Source organism: Vulpes lagopus, chromosome 1 (assembly GCF_018345385.1).
Source record: "Vulpes lagopus strain Blue_001 chromosome 1, ASM1834538v1, whole genome shotgun sequence".
Lineage (NCBI taxonomy): Eukaryota > Metazoa > Chordata > Mammalia > Carnivora > Canidae > Vulpes > Vulpes lagopus.
The window spans coordinates 76,557,835-76,577,014 of NC_054824.1; the positions used below are offsets into that span (position 1 = coordinate 76,557,835).

At 45.8% G+C, this 19,180-nt stretch overlaps 1 protein-coding gene across 1 annotated transcript in view; it reads left to right on the forward strand.

Annotated features, from left to right (window-relative positions):
• MUC13 (mucin 13, cell surface associated) overlaps window positions 1–19,180 on the forward strand; it is a 28,497-nt gene that overhangs the window by 1,815 nt on the left and 7,502 nt on the right. Inside the window, exons 2-10 of the mRNA XM_041748486.1 lie at window positions 2,046–2,623; window positions 2,730–2,840; window positions 6,920–7,042; window positions 8,112–8,218; window positions 10,038–10,093; window positions 13,232–13,392; window positions 16,679–16,804; window positions 17,134–17,266; window positions 17,905–17,942. Of these exons, the coding sequence (XP_041604420.1) occupies window positions 2,046–2,623; window positions 2,730–2,840; window positions 6,920–7,042; window positions 8,112–8,218; window positions 10,038–10,093; window positions 13,232–13,392; window positions 16,679–16,804; window positions 17,134–17,266; window positions 17,905–17,942 (1,433 nt within the window). The remainder of the gene's footprint in view (window positions 1–2,045; window positions 2,624–2,729; window positions 2,841–6,919; window positions 7,043–8,111; window positions 8,219–10,037; window positions 10,094–13,231; window positions 13,393–16,678; window positions 16,805–17,133; window positions 17,267–17,904; window positions 17,943–19,180) is intronic.

The window sequence follows — 19,180 nt, forward strand, 5'->3', positions numbered from 1 at the left end:
TGGGTAGGCTGTTTTCAGCTATTTGGACTGTGATAATTTGGATAGAATATTTTGAGCAGAAAAATACTCTCTAAGGCCTGGCCCACTTCTTTTATCTCAAAAGCTCAGAGGAGGAGACCTACCCTACGGGGACCAAACCCCAACGAGTAATCGCCTCTGGCTGGTTGACGTCAGTTAACGACTGGACTTTGTACCCAGAAGAGAGTTAAAGCTAAGGACGGTTGGAGATAAAGTCATTTCCTCCTTGGGTTGCCCAGCAAGGACGTCCAAAATGAAAGGCCTTATCCTCCTCGCTCTTCTCCTTTCCATAATCTCAGGTAAGAAACATTTTCTAATTTTCCCTTCCTTTAATCACGCTGGCTGTCTTGGAGGTAGACCCGGCAAGCTTAAGGCACCGGTCCCAAGGCCCAGCAGGCAGATTATCTTACGGATGGAATTGCTCCCCGCTTCTGCTCAAGGTGGAGAGAGACCGAGCAGGACGGGCCTCGGGCCTCGCGTGTGGGGTTCAGAGCAGCAGAGATTTGTCTTCCAGAGCTCCTCAGGCCAGAACAATTCAGTAGGTTCCGAGGGGTCTGGTGCCTGGTAGCCTTTGCTTGGGCCCCCACAAGTCACTTGGACCCTAAGGCAGTGCAGGGACCAGGTTTCATCCCTGGTTCTGGCATCAAGAGTCTTTTGCCCCCTTCCGCAAGGGAATCAACGTTTACCTCTAGAAAAATCCCTACACCCCTCTGGGTATTGGTTGGCTCTTCTATCAAACGTGGATGATCGTATCCATTGCCCAGTTACCATCTGGCACAGGGAAAGCCCTTGTTTGATGAAAAGAGAGCAGAAATAGGACAAGATGACCAGCTGGTGAAGTGTTTTCTTCCTCCTGGAAGAGCAATTGTTTATCTCTTCAACCTTTTTTCTTTTTTTTTTTTTTTCTTCAACCTTTAATGACTATTTGAGCCAGGCCCTGTTGGAGGTGAAGAGCCACATTCTGCCTACGGGGACTCACAGACCCAGGGGCCATTGGCAGGGGTTTTTTTTTTTTTTTGATTGTTTTATCCGAGGGTGTAGGAATTGCTTCCTCACTAAAACTTTTTTTTTTTAAGGTTTTATTTATTTATTTGACAGAGAGAAAGCACAAGTAAGGACAGAGGGAGAGGGAGAAGGAGGCTCCCCACTGAGCAGAGAGCCCGAGGTTGGGCTCCATCCCAGCACCCTGGGATCATGACCTTAGCTGAGGCGTCCCTCTCACCAAAACTTTAAAAAAATATTTTTTTTAACCAGTTGTCAATGTCCGAGTTCTTTGAGACAATGAAGTGTTCTAGGGGACTAATCACCAGACTGCTAAGAGTTTATTACTCCATATGTCCAGGTTTTCCTAAGAGTTGAAAAAAACCTAACTCTGATGATCACCCTTAGGGCAAAGATGATCTCTATTCATCTTACTTTTTAAAAAATTAATGTGTCTAAAATTATTTAATGGGTAAACATCACTAGAAAATAATTTTGGAGGAAGTTTATTTTTTTATTTTTATTTATTTTTATTTATTTTTATTTTTTTATTTTTTTTTGGAGGAAGTTTAGTACACACTTAAATGAAGTATTTTTATTTCATCATTCTTTAAACACACCCCCTTTCCAACTCTTCCTAAATTGCCATATAAATGGGAAATGAGGACGATTGCCTTAAACTGTAAAGGTAAAAGGTGGCCACTTTCAGGTCATAAGAGTGCCCCCTGCTGTCATTTCCCATCGTCCTCACAGAGGACAGGCACGCAGAAACCATGCTACTTCTCGGTACTGATCTTCCTACATATTAACTTTTTGCAATAGATTTCAGTAACATTTTTTTTCGGTTTTGTCTGTTGAACTTCTCATTTTATTTATTGTGGGATTTTGTGTGCATGTTGGAAGTGGTCATGTATTTTCCTTTTTAATGTAGTCACCTCTGCTTTTTAGGAAAGAGTGATTGGGTACAAATTAGTATTAAATAATAGCAACTGCCATTATATATTGAATGTTCTGTCTTCTGAAACTTGGTGTCTCTGTTCCTCCAGCCATCCAGTCAGACACTTCAAACTCAACTTCTACCACCACATCAGCTCCTACCACCACACCAACTCCTACCACCACACCAACTCCTACCACCACATCAACTCCTACCACCACACCAACTCCTACCACCACATCAGCTCCTACCACCACACCAGCTCCTACCACCACACCAACTCCTACCACCACATCAACTCCTACCACCACACCAACTCCTACCACCACATCAACTCCTACCACCACATCAACTACCACCACATTAACTCCTACCACCACATCAACTCCTACCACCACACCAACTCCTACCACCACATCAACTCCTACCACCACATCAACTACCACCACATTAACTCCTACCACCACATCAACTCCTACCACCACACCAACTCCTACCACCACATCAACTCCTACCACCACATCAACTCCTACCACCGCATCAACTCCTACCACCACATCAACTACCACATCAACTCCTACCACCACATCAACTCCTACCACCACATCAACTCCTACCACCACATCAACTCCTACCACCACATCAACTCCTACCACCAAACCAACTTCACCTACTTCTACCTCATTGGTAAGTATGACTTCTGTATCAAGTACAGTTTCAACCACCACTGTCACCACCATCTCAGCTGTAACTGGCAACTCAAACACAACTACTACTTCTCCAACAACACCAGTGACCAATAACGGATCATCCGTCAACACAACCACACAGAATAATTCTTCAGCAACTACTAGCAGTGTCACTTCGTCCAAGACCAACACCCCTACCATTCCTTCCCCCCAAGGTAAGAGCCATTCCTTGCCTCAAAGACTGCTTGCTTGCAGACTCAGGGCATTGTGGAGGAGGGTAGGTAAGTGTGTTCTGTTGGCGGAGGGAAGTGGGTATAAAGACACCCAAGGTTTCCTTGCATATAAACCCCTGAAATTAAAAACTCAGAGTCACAAAGGCTAGTAGTGATGGCAGAGAGCCTAAACGATAACCCGCAGGCTTATTCTGTACCTTCCCACCTATGTCACTTCAAGCTAGGTGTGGAATGTTTTTATGAACTTGGACATCACGAATGCTCCTTCTCCCCAGGAGATTTTTACAAATAGTTTCAGCATCCCTGAGAAGGCCAGATCCAAATAAATGCTGTCTCCAGCCCCACTGGTCTACTTGCCTAATCTACCCAAGGAAGGAGTCAGTTCGACCCTGGCTCCTTAACAGAGGTTAGTGAAAAAAGTTACAATGGTGGCTGATCACAGTTTGAATTCATAGAATTTGAGCCTGAGGGATAGAGAGCCAAACAACAGCAGTGCTCAAACAGTCCTAGACATGGTTGGGGCCATTGTCCAAGGGACCAATGTTTTGGGAGTACTAAGAGATGGCAATTGACCTCAAGCCAAAATTATTGAAACCACTGCCTCATTTCCGGAAGTTCGGTCTAGAACAGGAGCAAACCTCATCAGTAAAGGCAAACTAGTAAAAATGTTAGGGTTTGAGGGCCACAGTGGGGTTTCTTTCTGTTGCAACTACTCCGCTCTGCCATTTTAACATGAAAGCCATCAAGGTCAATATACAAATGAATGAGCCTGGCTGTATACCGATAAAACTTTATTCACAAAAACTGAAGACCAGTCAGATTTGGCTCATAAGTCATTGTCTGCCAACCCCTGGTCTATAGTAATCCTCAGATCTAGGCTCTGAAGGGTCTCAATAGATACTGTCATTCTCTGGGAAACTTGAGGCCCAGGAAGAGCAGCAATTTGCCCAAGGTCAAAGAGCAAACTGATGTCTTCCCACACTGACTTCTTTTGGCTTCCCCCATGTTCTTTGACAGATCTAAGAAATGGATGATTAAGCAAGTAAAGCCAGGGCCTGTATGTAAGACCTGGTTCCTAGTCTGCTTTCACGAGCGAAGGGCCCGCCCTGAAGGCTAGGCCACCTGGGCCACAGCTGCACAACCAGCTCTAGTGGAGCCTGGGAAGGGAGCTTTTCTAAGCCATTTCTGCTTCTCCAGATGTTCTCTCAGAGGAAGGCAGCTGCCTTATGTTCTTGGCCTGACCACTAGCTCACTGTGGGGATGGGGGCAGATCACTTCTCTCTTGCCTTCAACTTCCCCAGCGTCATAAGGTGTGAGTAAACTAAATGGCCACCAAAATCCCTTCCAGCTGTAACATCCTGTGACCTTATTCCTGGCACACAGAACCAGCTGACAGGTCTGTCCTTTATTGCCAGAGAGAAAGCTTACCAGGAGTTCTTTGGTGTATCCTGAGTGGAGTTGACTCAATTTCTTCCCTAGCATTTTCCAAATCACCCTGGCAATGCGACTGAGGCTTTTTAGAAACCCCTTTTATTTTACTTAGGATATTAACTCATGCCTTATTAGAGGGGTGGCCCTACCGTTGTTTATGAGATACTGCGCAATGCTCGCTTTCATCCCAGGAAGGCTTCCTTTTTTTTTTTTCTTTTAACTCTTGAAAAAAAAATTTTAATACACCTTGTTTTTTAGAGCAGATCTTTGTTTTAAAGATTTTATTTATTCATGAGAGACACAGAGAGAGAGAGGCAGAGATGGAGAAGCAGGCTCCCCATGAGGAGCCTGATGTGGGACTCGATCCCGGAATCCTGGGATCACAACCTGAGCCAAAGGCAGACGTTCACCTGAGCCACCCAGGTGCCCCTCTATGAAGGTTTTTGAGTGGACATGTTTTCAGCTCCTTTGGGTAAATACCAAAGGATCATATGGTAAGAGTATGTTTAATTTTGTAAGAAACTGCCAAACTGTCTTCCCAAGTGGCTGCACCACTTTGTATTTCTCTCCAGTACGAGAGCTCCTATTACTCTATATCCTCATCAGCACTATTTTATTTTTTATTTATTTTATTTATTTGAGAGAGAGCATGAGTGGAGAGGAAGGGCAGGGGGAGAGAGAAAAGCAGGCCAGGGAGCCCAAGGTGGGACTCGATCCTGGGACCCTGGGATCATGACCTGAGGCAAAGACAGATGCTTAACCAGTGGAGCCACTGAGGCATCCCCTATTTATTTAATTAATTAAAAAATATTTTATTTATTTGAAAGGGAGCGAGAGAGCGCACAAGCCAGGGGAGGGGGAGTGGGAGAGGGAGAGGGAGAAGGAGAAGCAGGCTCCTGGTTGAGCAGGGAGCCCAATGCCATGTGGGACTCAATCTCAGGACTCCAGGATCATGACCTGAGCTGAAGGCAGATGCTTAACAGATGGAGCCACCTAGATGCCCCCTATTTTTTATTTTTTTATTTTATTTATTTATTTTTTTATTTATTTATTTTATTTTTTATTTTTTATTTTTTAATAAAAGTAAATTAGGCCCACAGTTATGAAGGAAAAAAAGCTTAAACAGGACAAAAGTATATGCAGTAAGAACTAAATATCCCTCCTATCCTAAACCCTGAGGACCCAGACCCCTGTTTTCTTCTCCAGAGGCAATTTCTATGGCCAATTTCTCTTATCTTTCTCCAGAGGAATTTGTGCAAATACAAACATACATTTTTGTCTGTTTGGGCGTACTCCATCCTTTTTATCACAAAAGAGAAGATGCTCTACACATTGTACCTTGTATGTAGCTTTTTAAAAAATCAGCAACTTCTACCTATAGTTTCCTTTTTTTTTTTTAATTTTTATTTATTTATGATAGTCACACAGAGAGAGAGAGAGAGAGAGAGAGAGAGAGGCAGAGACACAGGCAGAGGGAGAAGCAGGCTCCATGCACCGGGAGCCCGACGTGGGATTCGATCCCGGGTCTCCAGGATCGCGCCCTGGGCCAAAGGCAGGCGCCAAACCGCTGCGCCACCCAGGGATCCCTAGTTTCCTTTTTTTTTTTCCCTAAGATTTTAACCATTTATTTATGAGACACACAGAGGCAGAGACACAGGCAGAGGGAGAAGCAGGCTCCCTGCAGGGAGCCCGACGTGGGACTCTATCCCGGGGCTCCAGGATCACGCCCTGGGCTGAAGGCAGCGCTAAACTGCTGTGCCACCTGGGCTGCCCATACCTATAGTTTCCTGAGAATATTAACCTATGGATCAGTCACTCAAATCTTTTCTGAAATCAGAGCTCAGAATCATTTCATTTGACAGAGATGGAGAAAAGGGCCAGCCAAAACAACCATTTCATTTCCTTCTGACCCAACTTCACTCCCCATTCCTACCACCTCTCTAGAGAGAGGAAACTTGCTGCACCTGCACCCTCCCTGGTCTGAGGGCGCGCCAGCCAGTGGCGTAGAAACCATTGCAGTATAACTGTCACATCCATTGAGGTTGTCCTCTCAGAAAGCTGGGGGTGCAGTGTGCCCTCATCACTTCCTCTGAGGATCTTCACTGAGCTCATCTGCAGGGTCCCTGTACCATGACCTTCCTGTCTTCACACGTCTGTATGCCTTATACGCTAACCCAAACAGAATACCTGGTTTCTTTGGCGGGGGGGGGGGGGGGGGGGGTGGACTTCGTGCCTGTCCCTCCCCATAAGACAGCTCTTCATGCTTCCCTAGAAAATAGGATGCTCTCTTTCGAATGGTCCTGGGAAACCCTACCTAGTGGTAGAGGCCCAGACATCAAGGTTCTGGAGGATCCTTGAGATCCAGAGATGCTAAAGATGGAACTAGAAGATTGCCGTCTCTCTGAGCAGACTCTTGCCCGGCAACCTCTGCCTTTACTATCGACAAGCACTGGGCCCCAGAATTTCAGCATAGCCCATAAGCTAATGCCTCTTCCAAGGGTGGGCCATGGAGTAGCACAACCAAGGAAGAGAAAGTGCCCAGGAGGGAGGCAGGAAGTTGTTAAGGTATGTTTCTGGGTGTCCTCTGTTGTCATGCTGTGCATTTTTAATCCCATTTTCCTCTCCCTCAGGCCCCAGCAATCCTTGCCAAGGAGATCCCTGTGAAGGTGGTTCTTCCTGTGTTAGCCTGAACAATACCTACTTTTGCCTATGCTTGTTTGGATATTACTATAACTCTTCCACATGCAAAAAAGGTGAGTTATGAGGGATGAACCCCAAGGAGCTGCATTTCACACCTAAAGTGGAATAGAAAATGAGAACAGTGTCAAAAGTAGCCTCCAGAGTAGTAGATACAGGTAGAGGATAACTTAAAGGCAACAAAGACCAGCTGAGCAGAGAAAAATCTCCTGCTTTTATCTCAGTGGCAACTAGAGGAATCACAGGGATTAGAGATATTCCAGAAGCCAAACCAGGTGTTCATATCTCAGCACTCATAATCTCATTTCTGGGGATACACTCTAGGTAAAGGACCCCAAATATAGAAAGTTTTGTGCATAAAGATGTTTGCTGCAAACCTTTCTTTCCTTGTAAGTAATCAATAGTACGAAAGCCAAAAAATGACTATCAATGAAGATAACATATATTTCATAGGGTCTTATGCAGCCTTTAAAAATAATAGTTATGAAAAAAAAATAATAATGGGAAGGGTGCTTGGCTGGCTCAATCACTAGAGCATGTGACTGTTGATCTCAGGGTCTTGAGTTCAAGCCCCACATTGGGCGTGGAGCCTACTTTTAAAAACAAATTAATAGTTATGAAGACTAGGTAATTAAAAAAAAAAGACTAGGTAATTATTTGGAAAAATGCTTATCACATAACAATACTTAAAGAAGACTTGTAGAATTATAACGATATAAACTATCCGTGGGAAAAAAGAGCTAAGAGAAATACACCAAAACAAAAATGATTGTGTTGGGTTGGGTGAGATTTGGGGGTCACATTTTTTTTGTCTTTCCAGACTTCCTGAAATATCCTTGTATACAGAATTTTTTTTTTTTTTTAATGATAGTCACACACAGACAGAAAGAGAGAGGCAGAGACACAGGCAGAGGGAGAAGCAGGCTCCATGCACCGGGAGCCCGATGTGGGATTCGATCCCGGGTCTCCAGGATCGCGCCCTGGGCCAAAGGCAGGCGCTAAACTGCTGCGCCACCCAGGGATCCCTTGTATATGGAATTTTTAAGAATAGTCTGTCTTTTAAACAAAATGGAAACTAACCCTCTTTACATTAAATATTATAAAAAGATTCTGTTTGCATTTCAGGAAAGGTATTCCCTGGGACAATTAAAATAGAAGTATCAAAAGTATCTGGTTTGGGAGATGAAAATTCTCTGGTCTATCAAAAACTCCATAGTGAAGTTATTGAATTTGTAAGTATTTTCCAATCATTCTTCCTATACGAGGATTCTTCATTCTAACACTTTCTTGCAGCATGTAGGACTGGTATTCAGGTGGCACATGCAGGTACAGCTATCCCAGTCGCTGAAACAGTGAAAGGCACCCTTACTGGTTGGTAAATTGCAGCTGTCCTGAGCCCCCTGGTGTCCAGTCACCCAGGCCCCTCCTCTGGGACCCTTGGGCCTCCCCATGGTCCTGTACCTAAATGCCTAAATGGGTAATACCCAGCATGGCAGAGGGCCTTCAGAAGCTTGCTCCAAGATGCCTGGGTGGCTCAGTGGTTGAGCACCTGCCTTCAGCCCAAGGCGTGATCCTGGGGTCCCAGGATCGAGTCCCACATGGGCTCCCTGCATGGAGCCTGCTTCTTCCTCTGCCTGTGTGTGTGTGTGTGTGTGTGTCTGTGTCTGTGTGTGTGTGTGTCTGTGTCTGTGTGTCTCATGAATAAATAAATAAATAAAATCTGAAAAAAAAAGAAGAAGAAGAAGAAGCTTGCTCCAACCATGCCATACCCATTGATACAAAAGCTACTAGATTTTTTTTTAAGTGGCCTTGCCCAGCATGGAGCCCAACATAGGGCTCGAACTCATGACCCTGAGATGAAGACCTGAGCTGAGATCAAGAATCAGACACTTAATCAACTGAACACCCAGGCGCCCCTACAATATTTTTAAATGGACTCGGAAATATGATGTTTTAAGACAAAATGATATGCATAGAATGGAAGAGAAAAAAAAAACTGTTTTCCTTTCTACGATCAAACTTGTATACATTTCTATAGTAGCCTGGCTTCTTTTTTTTTTTTTTTTTTTATGTTTGGTAAAGGAACTCCATTTGAATTAATACCTGTTACTTTTCTCCCCGCCCCCCCACTGTAAAAAATGTCAAAACGAACAATAGCTTTGCTTCATTTTGTTTTTTAAAAAATTTATATATTCATGAGAGACACAGGGAGAGAGGGGCAGAGACAACAGGCCGAGGGAGAGGCAGGCTCCATGCAGGGAGCCCGACGCGGGACTCGATCCTGGGACCTGGAGTCACACCCTGGGCCGGAGGCAGATGCTCCAGCCCTGAGCCCCCCCAGGCGCCCCAGTTTCACTTCATTTTGATGATTGCAAGTGAATGGGTCAACATGAAAAGGGATGGAAATCTGCATTCTGGAACCACAGATATTAGGTCTGAAAGCACTTAGAGAGGACATCCAGCCAATGTTTCTGAAAGTTTAGTTTTAAAGAAAAAAAAAAAAAACGTAGTAAGTCACTCACCTCATTTTTAAAAGGCCGACCATTGATTTGGCTGGGTGCCTTCGGAGTCTGTCTTTCTCCTGGACAGCTCAGACATGTCAATCTTTTTATTTTATTTTATTTTATTTTATTTTATTTTATTTTATTTTATTTTATTTTATTTTTATTTTTATTTTTATTTATTTATTTATTTTTTTAAAAGATTTTATTTATTTATTCATGAGAGACACACAGAGAGAGAGGCAGAGACACAGGCAGAGCGAGAAGCAGGCTCCATGCAGGGAGCCCGGTGCAGGACTCGATCCCAGGACCCCGGGGTCACAACCTGGGTCGAAGGCAGGCGCTAAACCGCTGCACCACCGGGGCTGCCCAATCTTATTATTTTAGAACAAAAATTATCATGTTTGAGCACACATAAGGGGCAAATTGCTGCGATGAACCGCTTGATCTTTATACAGATGAGGTTAGAAATGTGTTGGCGTGAAAGCTTCTAGTATCACGTTTCTCCCCTCTTTGTGTTTGTTATTAAATCTGGTTTCCTCCTCCACAGTTTCGGGACGCATTTCGCAATTCTGATTATGGACAGACCGTGATTGATGGAGTAAGGTAAGTTTGCGGGAACCCATGGGATACTCTGGAGGCAGGTGTGGGTTCCCTCACCGCCCTCACCGCCGTGTCCTCTCAAGTTCTCTGCGCGGCACTAATGCCCTCCAGTGGCAGGTCCCAAGAAGAGGCGGTCAGTGTGAGCACGCACAGGGCTCTGCTCCCCGGGCACTCGGAGCCCGGCTGCATGGGCCCGCTGTAGCTTGGGGTGGCAAGATGCTGTCTGTGATTGGCTCCTCGGCAGCCTGTACCTCTGGCCCAGCGTATCTATCACCTGGGACCTGTTTGCTTGGTTTCGTTCCTTGGCTACAGACCACGGCTGGTCAACCTCTAGAATGTGCATTCCAGGGGCCAGGAAGAGGATTGAACGGCTCACGGTCAGCTCTTGTCATGGGGGTGGGGAAGTGAGGGAGAGAAGAATATCCCGATCACACACCCGGCCACCCAAGGCCAGGAGTGAGCTCTTGTTGCTGGAAGAATGAGCAATTAATGAGCATTTCAATACGCAGTGGCCAGCGTTGGATGCCACGTGGGGAGCAAAGAGGCAGAGGATTCTCAAGAAGTTAGTGATTCGGGCTTGGCCTCCTCTGAAGCCTGTGAATACACTTGCGCTGCAGGCCGGGGAAAGAATGTTCTAAGATGAGTGGAGTTGTACAGAAAAAGCAGCCCTAATGTAGCTCTATTTTATGGTTTTACTTTGCCTCTGTCTTGAGCTTTGTCAAGCCCTTTGTGGAATAAGCTACGGTATACATACTTAATACCTGTGAATTCAGAGGAGATCTAAAGGTGGTGAGCTTTGAGCTTGGGCAGGTGTTTTAAGGTCCCTAAAGTTTTGTGAAATCATCTGCATAACTGGGATAATCTGATTGACTTTCCTGGAACCTCAGGAGGAGTAAGTGGGGTATCATTTGAAAAACAGCCTGTACGGAGTGACTGGCACATACTCGGTTTCAACAGGCGGCGGTTCCTGGCTATGCCCCTTCCCGAACAGGGACCCCTGCAAGTGTGATGGAGAGTTGGTCCCATGGGACTGTTTGGTGGGGAGGGTTCCTGGACACTGTGGCGTAGGTTTCCTTTTTAAGGACTTACTGAAAGGAGCCAGGAGCATCGAGAGGCAACCTTCTACTTGTGAGCTCAGTGTTCTGGAGACGAACCAGCTTATGCACCTGGAACCAGCTTACCAGGGCCCTGTGTCATCTAGAAAGACATGGCTTAGGCTCTGGCCCAATGCTCTCTGCTCTGCTCCCTGAGATCCTTCTCTACTGTACCGATGTTGGAATTGGAAGGATCCTCAGAATTTCTCAAATCTCTCTTTGGACAGAGGAAGAGGCTCAGGCTCAGGGAGGCTGTGACTAGCCCTGGGCCAGGAAAGATGGTGACAATCTTGGGTCTGGATTTCAGGCCTCTCAGCGCCAAGCCTACTGCTCTGATCACTTATGCTAAGCCGTTTTGTCATTAGATATACAGTGGTTCCATTGTTTCCCTTTTTTAAAAAAATATTTTTATTATTTATTCATTCGAGACACAGAGAGGGAGAGAGAGAGGCAGAGACACAGGCAGAGGGAGAAGCAGGCTCCATGCAGGGAGCCTGACGTGGGACTCGATCCCGGGACTCCAGGATCAGGCCCTGGGCCGAAGGCGGCACTAAACCGCTGAGCCACCTGGGCTGCCCTCATTGTTTCCTTTTATTATAATATTTTGCCCCGTAAATTGGAGCATACACCTGTAGGTTCTTTGAATGAATGAACGGAGGATGGCATTTCTTTCCTAGCCCCACTGCAAAATGGTGCCACAGATTTCTGGTCATTTTTCCACTGGTAAAGAACGACTTGTATCAAACACTCCTTCCTCACTGCCGTGTACTGTCCACGGCCACCTCTAAATCCTATGGTGAATGAATCATTGGAGGAAGTTTTAAATTAGAATCTGAAGCCTATTTTTTTTTTTTTTTGGTGGTAGGAGGGGATCCCTTGTGCGGTAACTAGTCCTAAAAACAGAATTTGGTTCCAATCTTGGATTTTTTCCCTCAATTGTTCTGAAGAACTAACCTGGCTGTAAACATCTAAGTCAGTTGGCTGTTTTCAAGTTTCCGATATTTATTCCAAAGTCAAAATGGAATCTAGGGGAAAAAAAAAAAAAACAGGAAAAATAATCATGAGTCCTAAAAAACATACAGCCACCAGTTGTTGAAGAGAGAAGTTTTTTTTTTTTTTTAATTTTTATTTATTTATGATAGTCACAGGGAGAGAGAGAGAGAGAGAGAGAGAGAGAGAGAGAGAGAGGCAGAGACAGAAGCAGGCTCCATGCACCGGGAGCCTGACGTGGGATTCGATCCCGGGTCTCCAGGATCGCGACCTGGGCCAAAGGCAGGCGCCAAACTGCTGCGCCACCCAGGGATCCCGAAGAGAGGAGTTTTTGAAAGTCCTTCTTCTCACCTCCACCCCCAACCCTGTCTCTTTTAGGGGTCGTATCACCCGATTCCTCTTGGACAGTCCTAATCCTCTTGGATTAGAACTTGGCACGGCGATTCTTGGGGCTTCAAACTGCAGTGCCCAGTAGAGAGGGAGACTCCTACAATGTCTTGCCCATCGCAGGCGCTCAGTGTCTGGGGATGTGACGTGGTGCTCAGCTCAGGCTCCTGCAGCCCCGCCCTCCCTGTTACAGTGTCCCACATGGCCACCTACTGACCCCCCGGCCCTCTCGGGAAATGACCCAGACCCCGTGGGGTGGATGACTGCTCTCCCTGCAAGGGAAGAATGTACACCCCCCAGTCCCTCGAAGTACAAGTGAAGTTTCCCAGCTCAGCAAGAGGCCTCCTCCTGATTTTCTACAGAGGGACACGTTACTGTTCCAGACGTTACCTGTTCAACTTCTGGTTAGCCTCAGGCTTCTAGCTCCTACAAAGGATTGTCCACAATTTTTCCCAATTGCTAGGGATTTCCTCTGAGCACACATCGAAGAGAGAGAGATCTCTGGGCATATCAATTTGCCCTCTGACTGCAAGCCCAGGCCCCCCTATTTGGGCCCCAGTTACGGATATAGGACAGTGGGTCAGGACTGGAGCTGAGAGACTGGGGGGTCTGGGAGGTCTGTGGATCCTTCGATTCAGTTCATCAAGTGACGGGTTCATTTCATTTCCAGCATCCTTCCTTCAACGAGACTAGAGATGCGTGCTGGCGGTACCGTGGTTGAGGTAACGGTCCTAAACATCTTCACAGAAACGACAAAAGAAAATGAGGAGAGCGTGCATGAATTAATTACAAAAGCGATTGAAAACAACAAAAACATTCTAGAATATTCTAGTAAGCATTCAATATTTTCATTCGAAGTTTGCTTGCGGGCTGACCTTTCTGTAAACATTTCCATTCTCTGGGAGAAGGAGGCAGGAAAAGCAGGACAATTGAATCCAGAGGATGGGCCCAGTTCCTGATAACCACTCTTTCTTCCTCCCTCTTCTCCCTTGCTTGCTTCTGCTCCTTTCCAACCAGCCCCCCATGTCATCCACTGACCACTTTGCTTCTCTCTTTGGACAGTAGTCGTGGGCCAATGGTCTCTGGACAGGAAAAGCTGAAAAAGGGAGAGACAAGGAGGCCTCATACCAAACTGTAGCTTCCAAATGATCACAGAAAGCCTTACTGACCCTGATTCCCGTTAGGCTGACCTCCAAGCTCCCAGCACGCCTGAAACAATTCCCTTTTGCTGTGTTTCTAACCACCCCCAAGCTTAGCGGCCTGGAACAACCACCATTTATTCATCACAGTGCCACAATTTCCCTCCCTGCCTCTCTCGTCCTTCTCTTTGGTCATGCTGAGTCTCCTCCTTGAGTGTAGATGCTCTGGGATAAAACACTTGACATTCTCTCAGAAAAGAGGGCGGCTCCTCTGCCCTATACCCTCTCCTTGGGCTGAGCCCTCTTAGCAATGTCCATTCAGCTCTTCTCCATCTGAATAGCATCTCCCAGCTGTAGAGACTGGAGAAAACTAGTTGTGTTTCTCTCGTGCCACCTATTTACGTGATGGCAGCCAGGTCTGGCATTTCTGTGGGCCTCGAGCGCAGAACACACACACACACACACACACACACGCACACGCATGCACACAGAGCCCTCCGTTCGTTTGCCCATCTTTCCATTTTACCTGTTTGCTCTTTGTTGTTGCTTTTTTGTTTGTTTGTTATTTGGGGTTTGGTGTGTGGCAAGCCTGAGCTCATTTGGGGCTCAAGACTTTCTCTGTCACATTTTTAATATTCTGTCTTTGGTTATGGGACCTTCTTTCCATGTTTTATTTATAAATCTCATCTGGGAATTTCCTGTGCAAACCATGCCAGTTTCTTAAGTCACCTGACCCTTTGAAGATTTTATTTATTTATTCATGAGACAGAGAGAGGCAGAGACACAGGCAGAGGGAGAAGCAGGCTCTACGCAGGGAGCCCGACGTGGGACTCGATTCCAGGTCTCCAGGATCATGCCCGGGCCAAAGGCAGGCGCTAAACTACTGAGCCACCCAGGGATCGCCTCTCCCATTTTTTAAATTTTTATTTATTTATTTATTTATCTATTTTCCCTTTAAAAAAAAAAAACAGTTCATTGGATCATTAGCAGTTGCACTGTTAGAATTATGTTCCTAGAGCTTATGTTCTTGAACTATTTTCATCTGCCAGAGTCTCATGCCACCAAATGACACCTTTCCCTTTCTGAACATTTCAGCTTACTCTCTCAAAGTCCTACTCTTGTCTCACCTGTCAGTTGGTGGTTGTCTTCCAAGGGACCCGTCACTTGTGTCTGCCAATCAGGTTCTCCGTGGGGTCAGGATTTGGTCCAGAATAGCAGTTCATGTAGTCAGAACCTCTACCTTCGGAAGGTGAAAGTACCAGCAAGGCAACACATGACCTTGTCTTGTCTTTTGGCTCGATGAGACTTCTAGCAAGTGTGAAGAAGCTGAGGGTCTCTGTCAGCATGAAGATAAAACTGGGGCCTCCTGTACAGTTCTCTCACTTTGGCTCTCCTTCATAATGCCCTTGGCCCTGAGCTCTGGCCTAAGTGAAATCATTTGGCCTCAACCCAGAGAATTGCTCTTTTTTGACAAGTCCTCCTGCCATCGCTCCACGCTGAGGTCAGGCATGTGGTCTTAGATACATTAACAAATGACCAAATGATGCCAGCTAGAGATGGCCACAGAGCATGAAACACCCAACAAATGGAAGCGAGAGGAAAACACCTTTTCTTGCTCTCCAGCTTCTGCAAAGACAGATTCCCTCTTCTGTGTTAAAAGTTGTCGAATTGCTTTCCTGGACTTTTAGTTGGAGGCATTTTCAAATGGCAGGTGATGAAGGAAGGTTGGTTACAGGTGTGGGATGTTTAGAAGAGAGTAACCGCGTGTCTGTTTCACTTGCTCCTACTCTTGCCCCCTAATCTATTCTCAGATTCATCTTTTTATTCCTTATGCCTTGCAGCCTGTCTCCGGACTAATACTCTTAAAAGGCTGCTTTCTCTGTTTTCATGCTTCTGCTCAAAATCTACCAATGGATCCCCAGGCTTGAAGGATGAAAGTCAACATTCTTAGCCTGGTATTCAAACTCTGCTGTACCTGTGAATGAACAAAAGCACAGTTATTGGTTGAGGTTCCTGTAGTTGGCACTTGCATTGACATCAACATATTCAATTCTCACAACAATTGTGTGAAACAAGAATTATTAGCCCCCTTTTATAGACAAAGGAAACTTGGATCCACCAAAAATCAAATGATTGAACAGACAGCTCATAGCCAATAAATGGCAGGGCCAAGATTTCTCAAACCTCTCCCGCCTCACCACACCACACCACCTCGCCCCTGCCCAAGGACAATTTCACTACTCACTGACAAGAGTCCTTTGCTTCTTCTCATGCCTGGTTTACACCACTTGACAGACTTCACCTCTCCTTTGACTGTTCAAATCTTACCTAATCCTTCAAGTCCTAGCCTACCTCCTGTCTCCTCCATGGTGTTATCTTTAGCTAGTGGAGCCCCTGAATTCCCATTGTACTTAAAGTCTGGACTGTGAGTTGATCAGTGTGACTCTCTGTGGGCTCAGACATGTAACCCTACAAAGATGGGGCCCGCAAATTATATAGCTACTGTGTCCCTTATAGAAGCCAGCATAGAACTAAGTGAAAAAGAAATCTTGCCCATAAACGTAATTGCACTACATTGGACTGGATTAATCTGAATCGAATTAATATAAGGAAATGGTCATGGAAGGGAAAATTAGGGAGTTGGATTTCATTATTCCAGATTTTTCCTCTGTTAATTCCCTAAACAGGGACACCTGGGTGGCTTAGCAGTTGAGGGTCTGCCTTTGGCTCAGGGCATCACCCCAGGCCTGGGGATCAAGTCCCACATCAGGCTCCCTGCAAGGAGCCTGCTTCTCCTCTCCCTGTGTTTCTGCCTTTCTCTGTGTGTCTCTCATGAATAAATAAAATCTCAAAAAAAAAACAAAAACCCTAAACATATAGAAAGGCAAGTGTTATAACAATGGAGTGGAGTGCTTTCACAAGTTACTTTATCCGTTTTGCTTTGCTGACTATATTTTTGAATTGTTTGTGCCTCTCAGATCAATCTTTGTGTGATTATTTCCGTTGTGAAAAGGAAAATGCCCAGGACAAGTGTGACAATGGTTTGCTGTGTAAATGCAAGCCGGGGTTTGAAAGACCTAACCCACAGATCCCTATGTGTCTTGGTGAGTGTTCCATTTGCTTATAAATGTTCTATATACATCCTCTCCTTTTGCATTTGCAAAATACAAGCTCTACTGCTTATTTGCATGTGCATTCCAGAGTCTGAGGAGTGTGGATTTGGGCTTTACACACACTGGCCTGGACTGAAGCCTTGGCTATGAGCTGGTGAGGCGGCCCATGGGCAGCTTCCCAGGGAGCCCATCATGTGCACAGCCAGGGAGCACCTCACTTTACCCAGAGAAAACAATATTTAAACACTGTGCTCTGTGACCTATCACTTTGGGGTTGAAGGGATTGTTTCTGATTATTACTCCCAAATTCTCTTTCAAAGCTTCTGCTCCAACGTGTCCTGACACCTGCAATGCAAACAACAATAGGCAATGCTTAGTGAACAAGGACAACACGAACGTTGAATGCGTGTGCATGTCAGGCTACAAGGAAGATGATCGTGGGATCTGTCAAAAGTAAGAGAAATCACTCCTTTTTAATCTTACCACTACTGGAGCTAGCCAAAAAAGGATAGAACTTATAGACATATGAACGGGTTTAGGGTCGGGATGTTGGAATGCTGCCATAGGTTGGTAGGTGTGAGAGCACCATCGTATCATCGTCAGCAGCATCAACAGTCGTTGAACGTTCCCTGTGTGCTGGAAACCGTGCTAAGTAATACGTGTCGCCTGACAACACTGTCAGAAATGAATTCCTTCCCCATAGCAGAGAATGTAAATAATAAGCTCACGGGGCAGCAAAAAAGTGGCAGAGCCACATGGTCTTGCAGCTGAGGGGGCCCCACAATGCTCCATGCCTCTGGGGTTCAGCTTAGCTTGAATAGCTGCATCTTCCTGAAGCTCAGAGGATGGAGTGTTCAGTCAGTCGGAAATGGGGTCCCTTGGAATTGTGTCCCCACTCAGTCCTCCAGAGCTCCATGGAGGGAGCTCCCCAGGAGAACATGAGCATAAGGAAGAAAGGAGGACGAGGAGAAGGAGAAGAGGGGGCGGGTAGAAAGAAAGGAAGAAGGAGAGGAAGGCATGGCGGTTGGGTGGGCTCTCTGGCGTGCTCCCCACAGAGACTCTGTACTACGGTTTCCATTATTGTATTTTAGATGTGGATTTGGCTACGGTGGAGTCAACTGTAAAGACCGTGAGTATACAATTTCCTTTTTTTTTTTTTTTTTTAAGTTTTGCTTTGTTATCAAGTTTCTGAGAAATATGGAACACATTCACAATTCAGCCCAGGACTCCAGTCTCTGGCTCCCTTCATAAAGAGCGAGAAAACCTGCCTGCTTTTTGTGTTCTGGGTCCTGGCATCCCATGCCTGCCCTTAGGTCATGGGCAGCAGCACCTCTGTTATAGAAAACAACAGAAGCCAGCCCACAGCCCAAGGGGTGGGCTCCGGACTCGGCCAGACCAGAGGGGGGCATCCTAACATTCTATTCATTGTCTACATTGGCTTCAATACGGGTTTGCTGTTACTACAAAGATAAAACCAGTATATCCCAAAAATGTTCGTGGTCATGGGAGAGCAAAACTAAAAACCATTTAAATACTGAATCTTTCTGTCCCAGAGCTGTTTACTAGCTTGTATGTGTTGTTTGCAAGTCCAGGTGCTTCGTTCTCTCCCACGCCCCACCCCCACCGGATTGGGACAATATTAACCTTATATTTTTGATGCTATTATATTTTATTTATTTTTTTTTAAAGATTTTTATTTATTTATTCATGAGAGACACAGAGAGAGGCAGAGACACAGAGGGAGAAGCAGACTCCGTACAGGGAGCCTGACGTGGGACTTGATCCTGGGTCTCCAGGATCACGCCCTGGGCTAAAGGCGGCGCTAAACCGCTGAGCCACCAGGCTGCCCTGATATTATATTTTCAATTTTACGTAATGAACTAAAGACTGGTGATCCGAGATGAAGGAAACATTACTGTTGGCCTCCCAGCCAGCCACAAAGCTAGTGATGAAAAATGCTCTCAATTTCTACCGAACTTTGCTGCAAGGCTGGATTTGTTAAGTCTTTTGTTCCTTCTGGGCTTTCAGCATCCGCACCTACAAAATGAGAGGTTTGGACCGAATGGCCTTTGTGGTCTTCTCCAGACGCGGCCTACGCCCCCACGAATCGAGGCTGGAGGCGGCCTGTGTTGGCAGTCACGAAGCAGAAAGAGGCAGGGCTCTAGAGCAGCACTGTCCAATAGAAATGTGATGTGAGCTTTCTTTGTATTTAATTTCCAGTTTTAAAAATTCTTTTTTTTTTTTTTAAGATTTTATTTATTTACTCATGAGAGACACACAGAGAGAGAGAGTGGCAGAGACACAGGCAAAGGGAGAAGCAGGCTCCATGCAGGGAGCCCGATGTGGGACTCCACCCCGGGTCTCCAG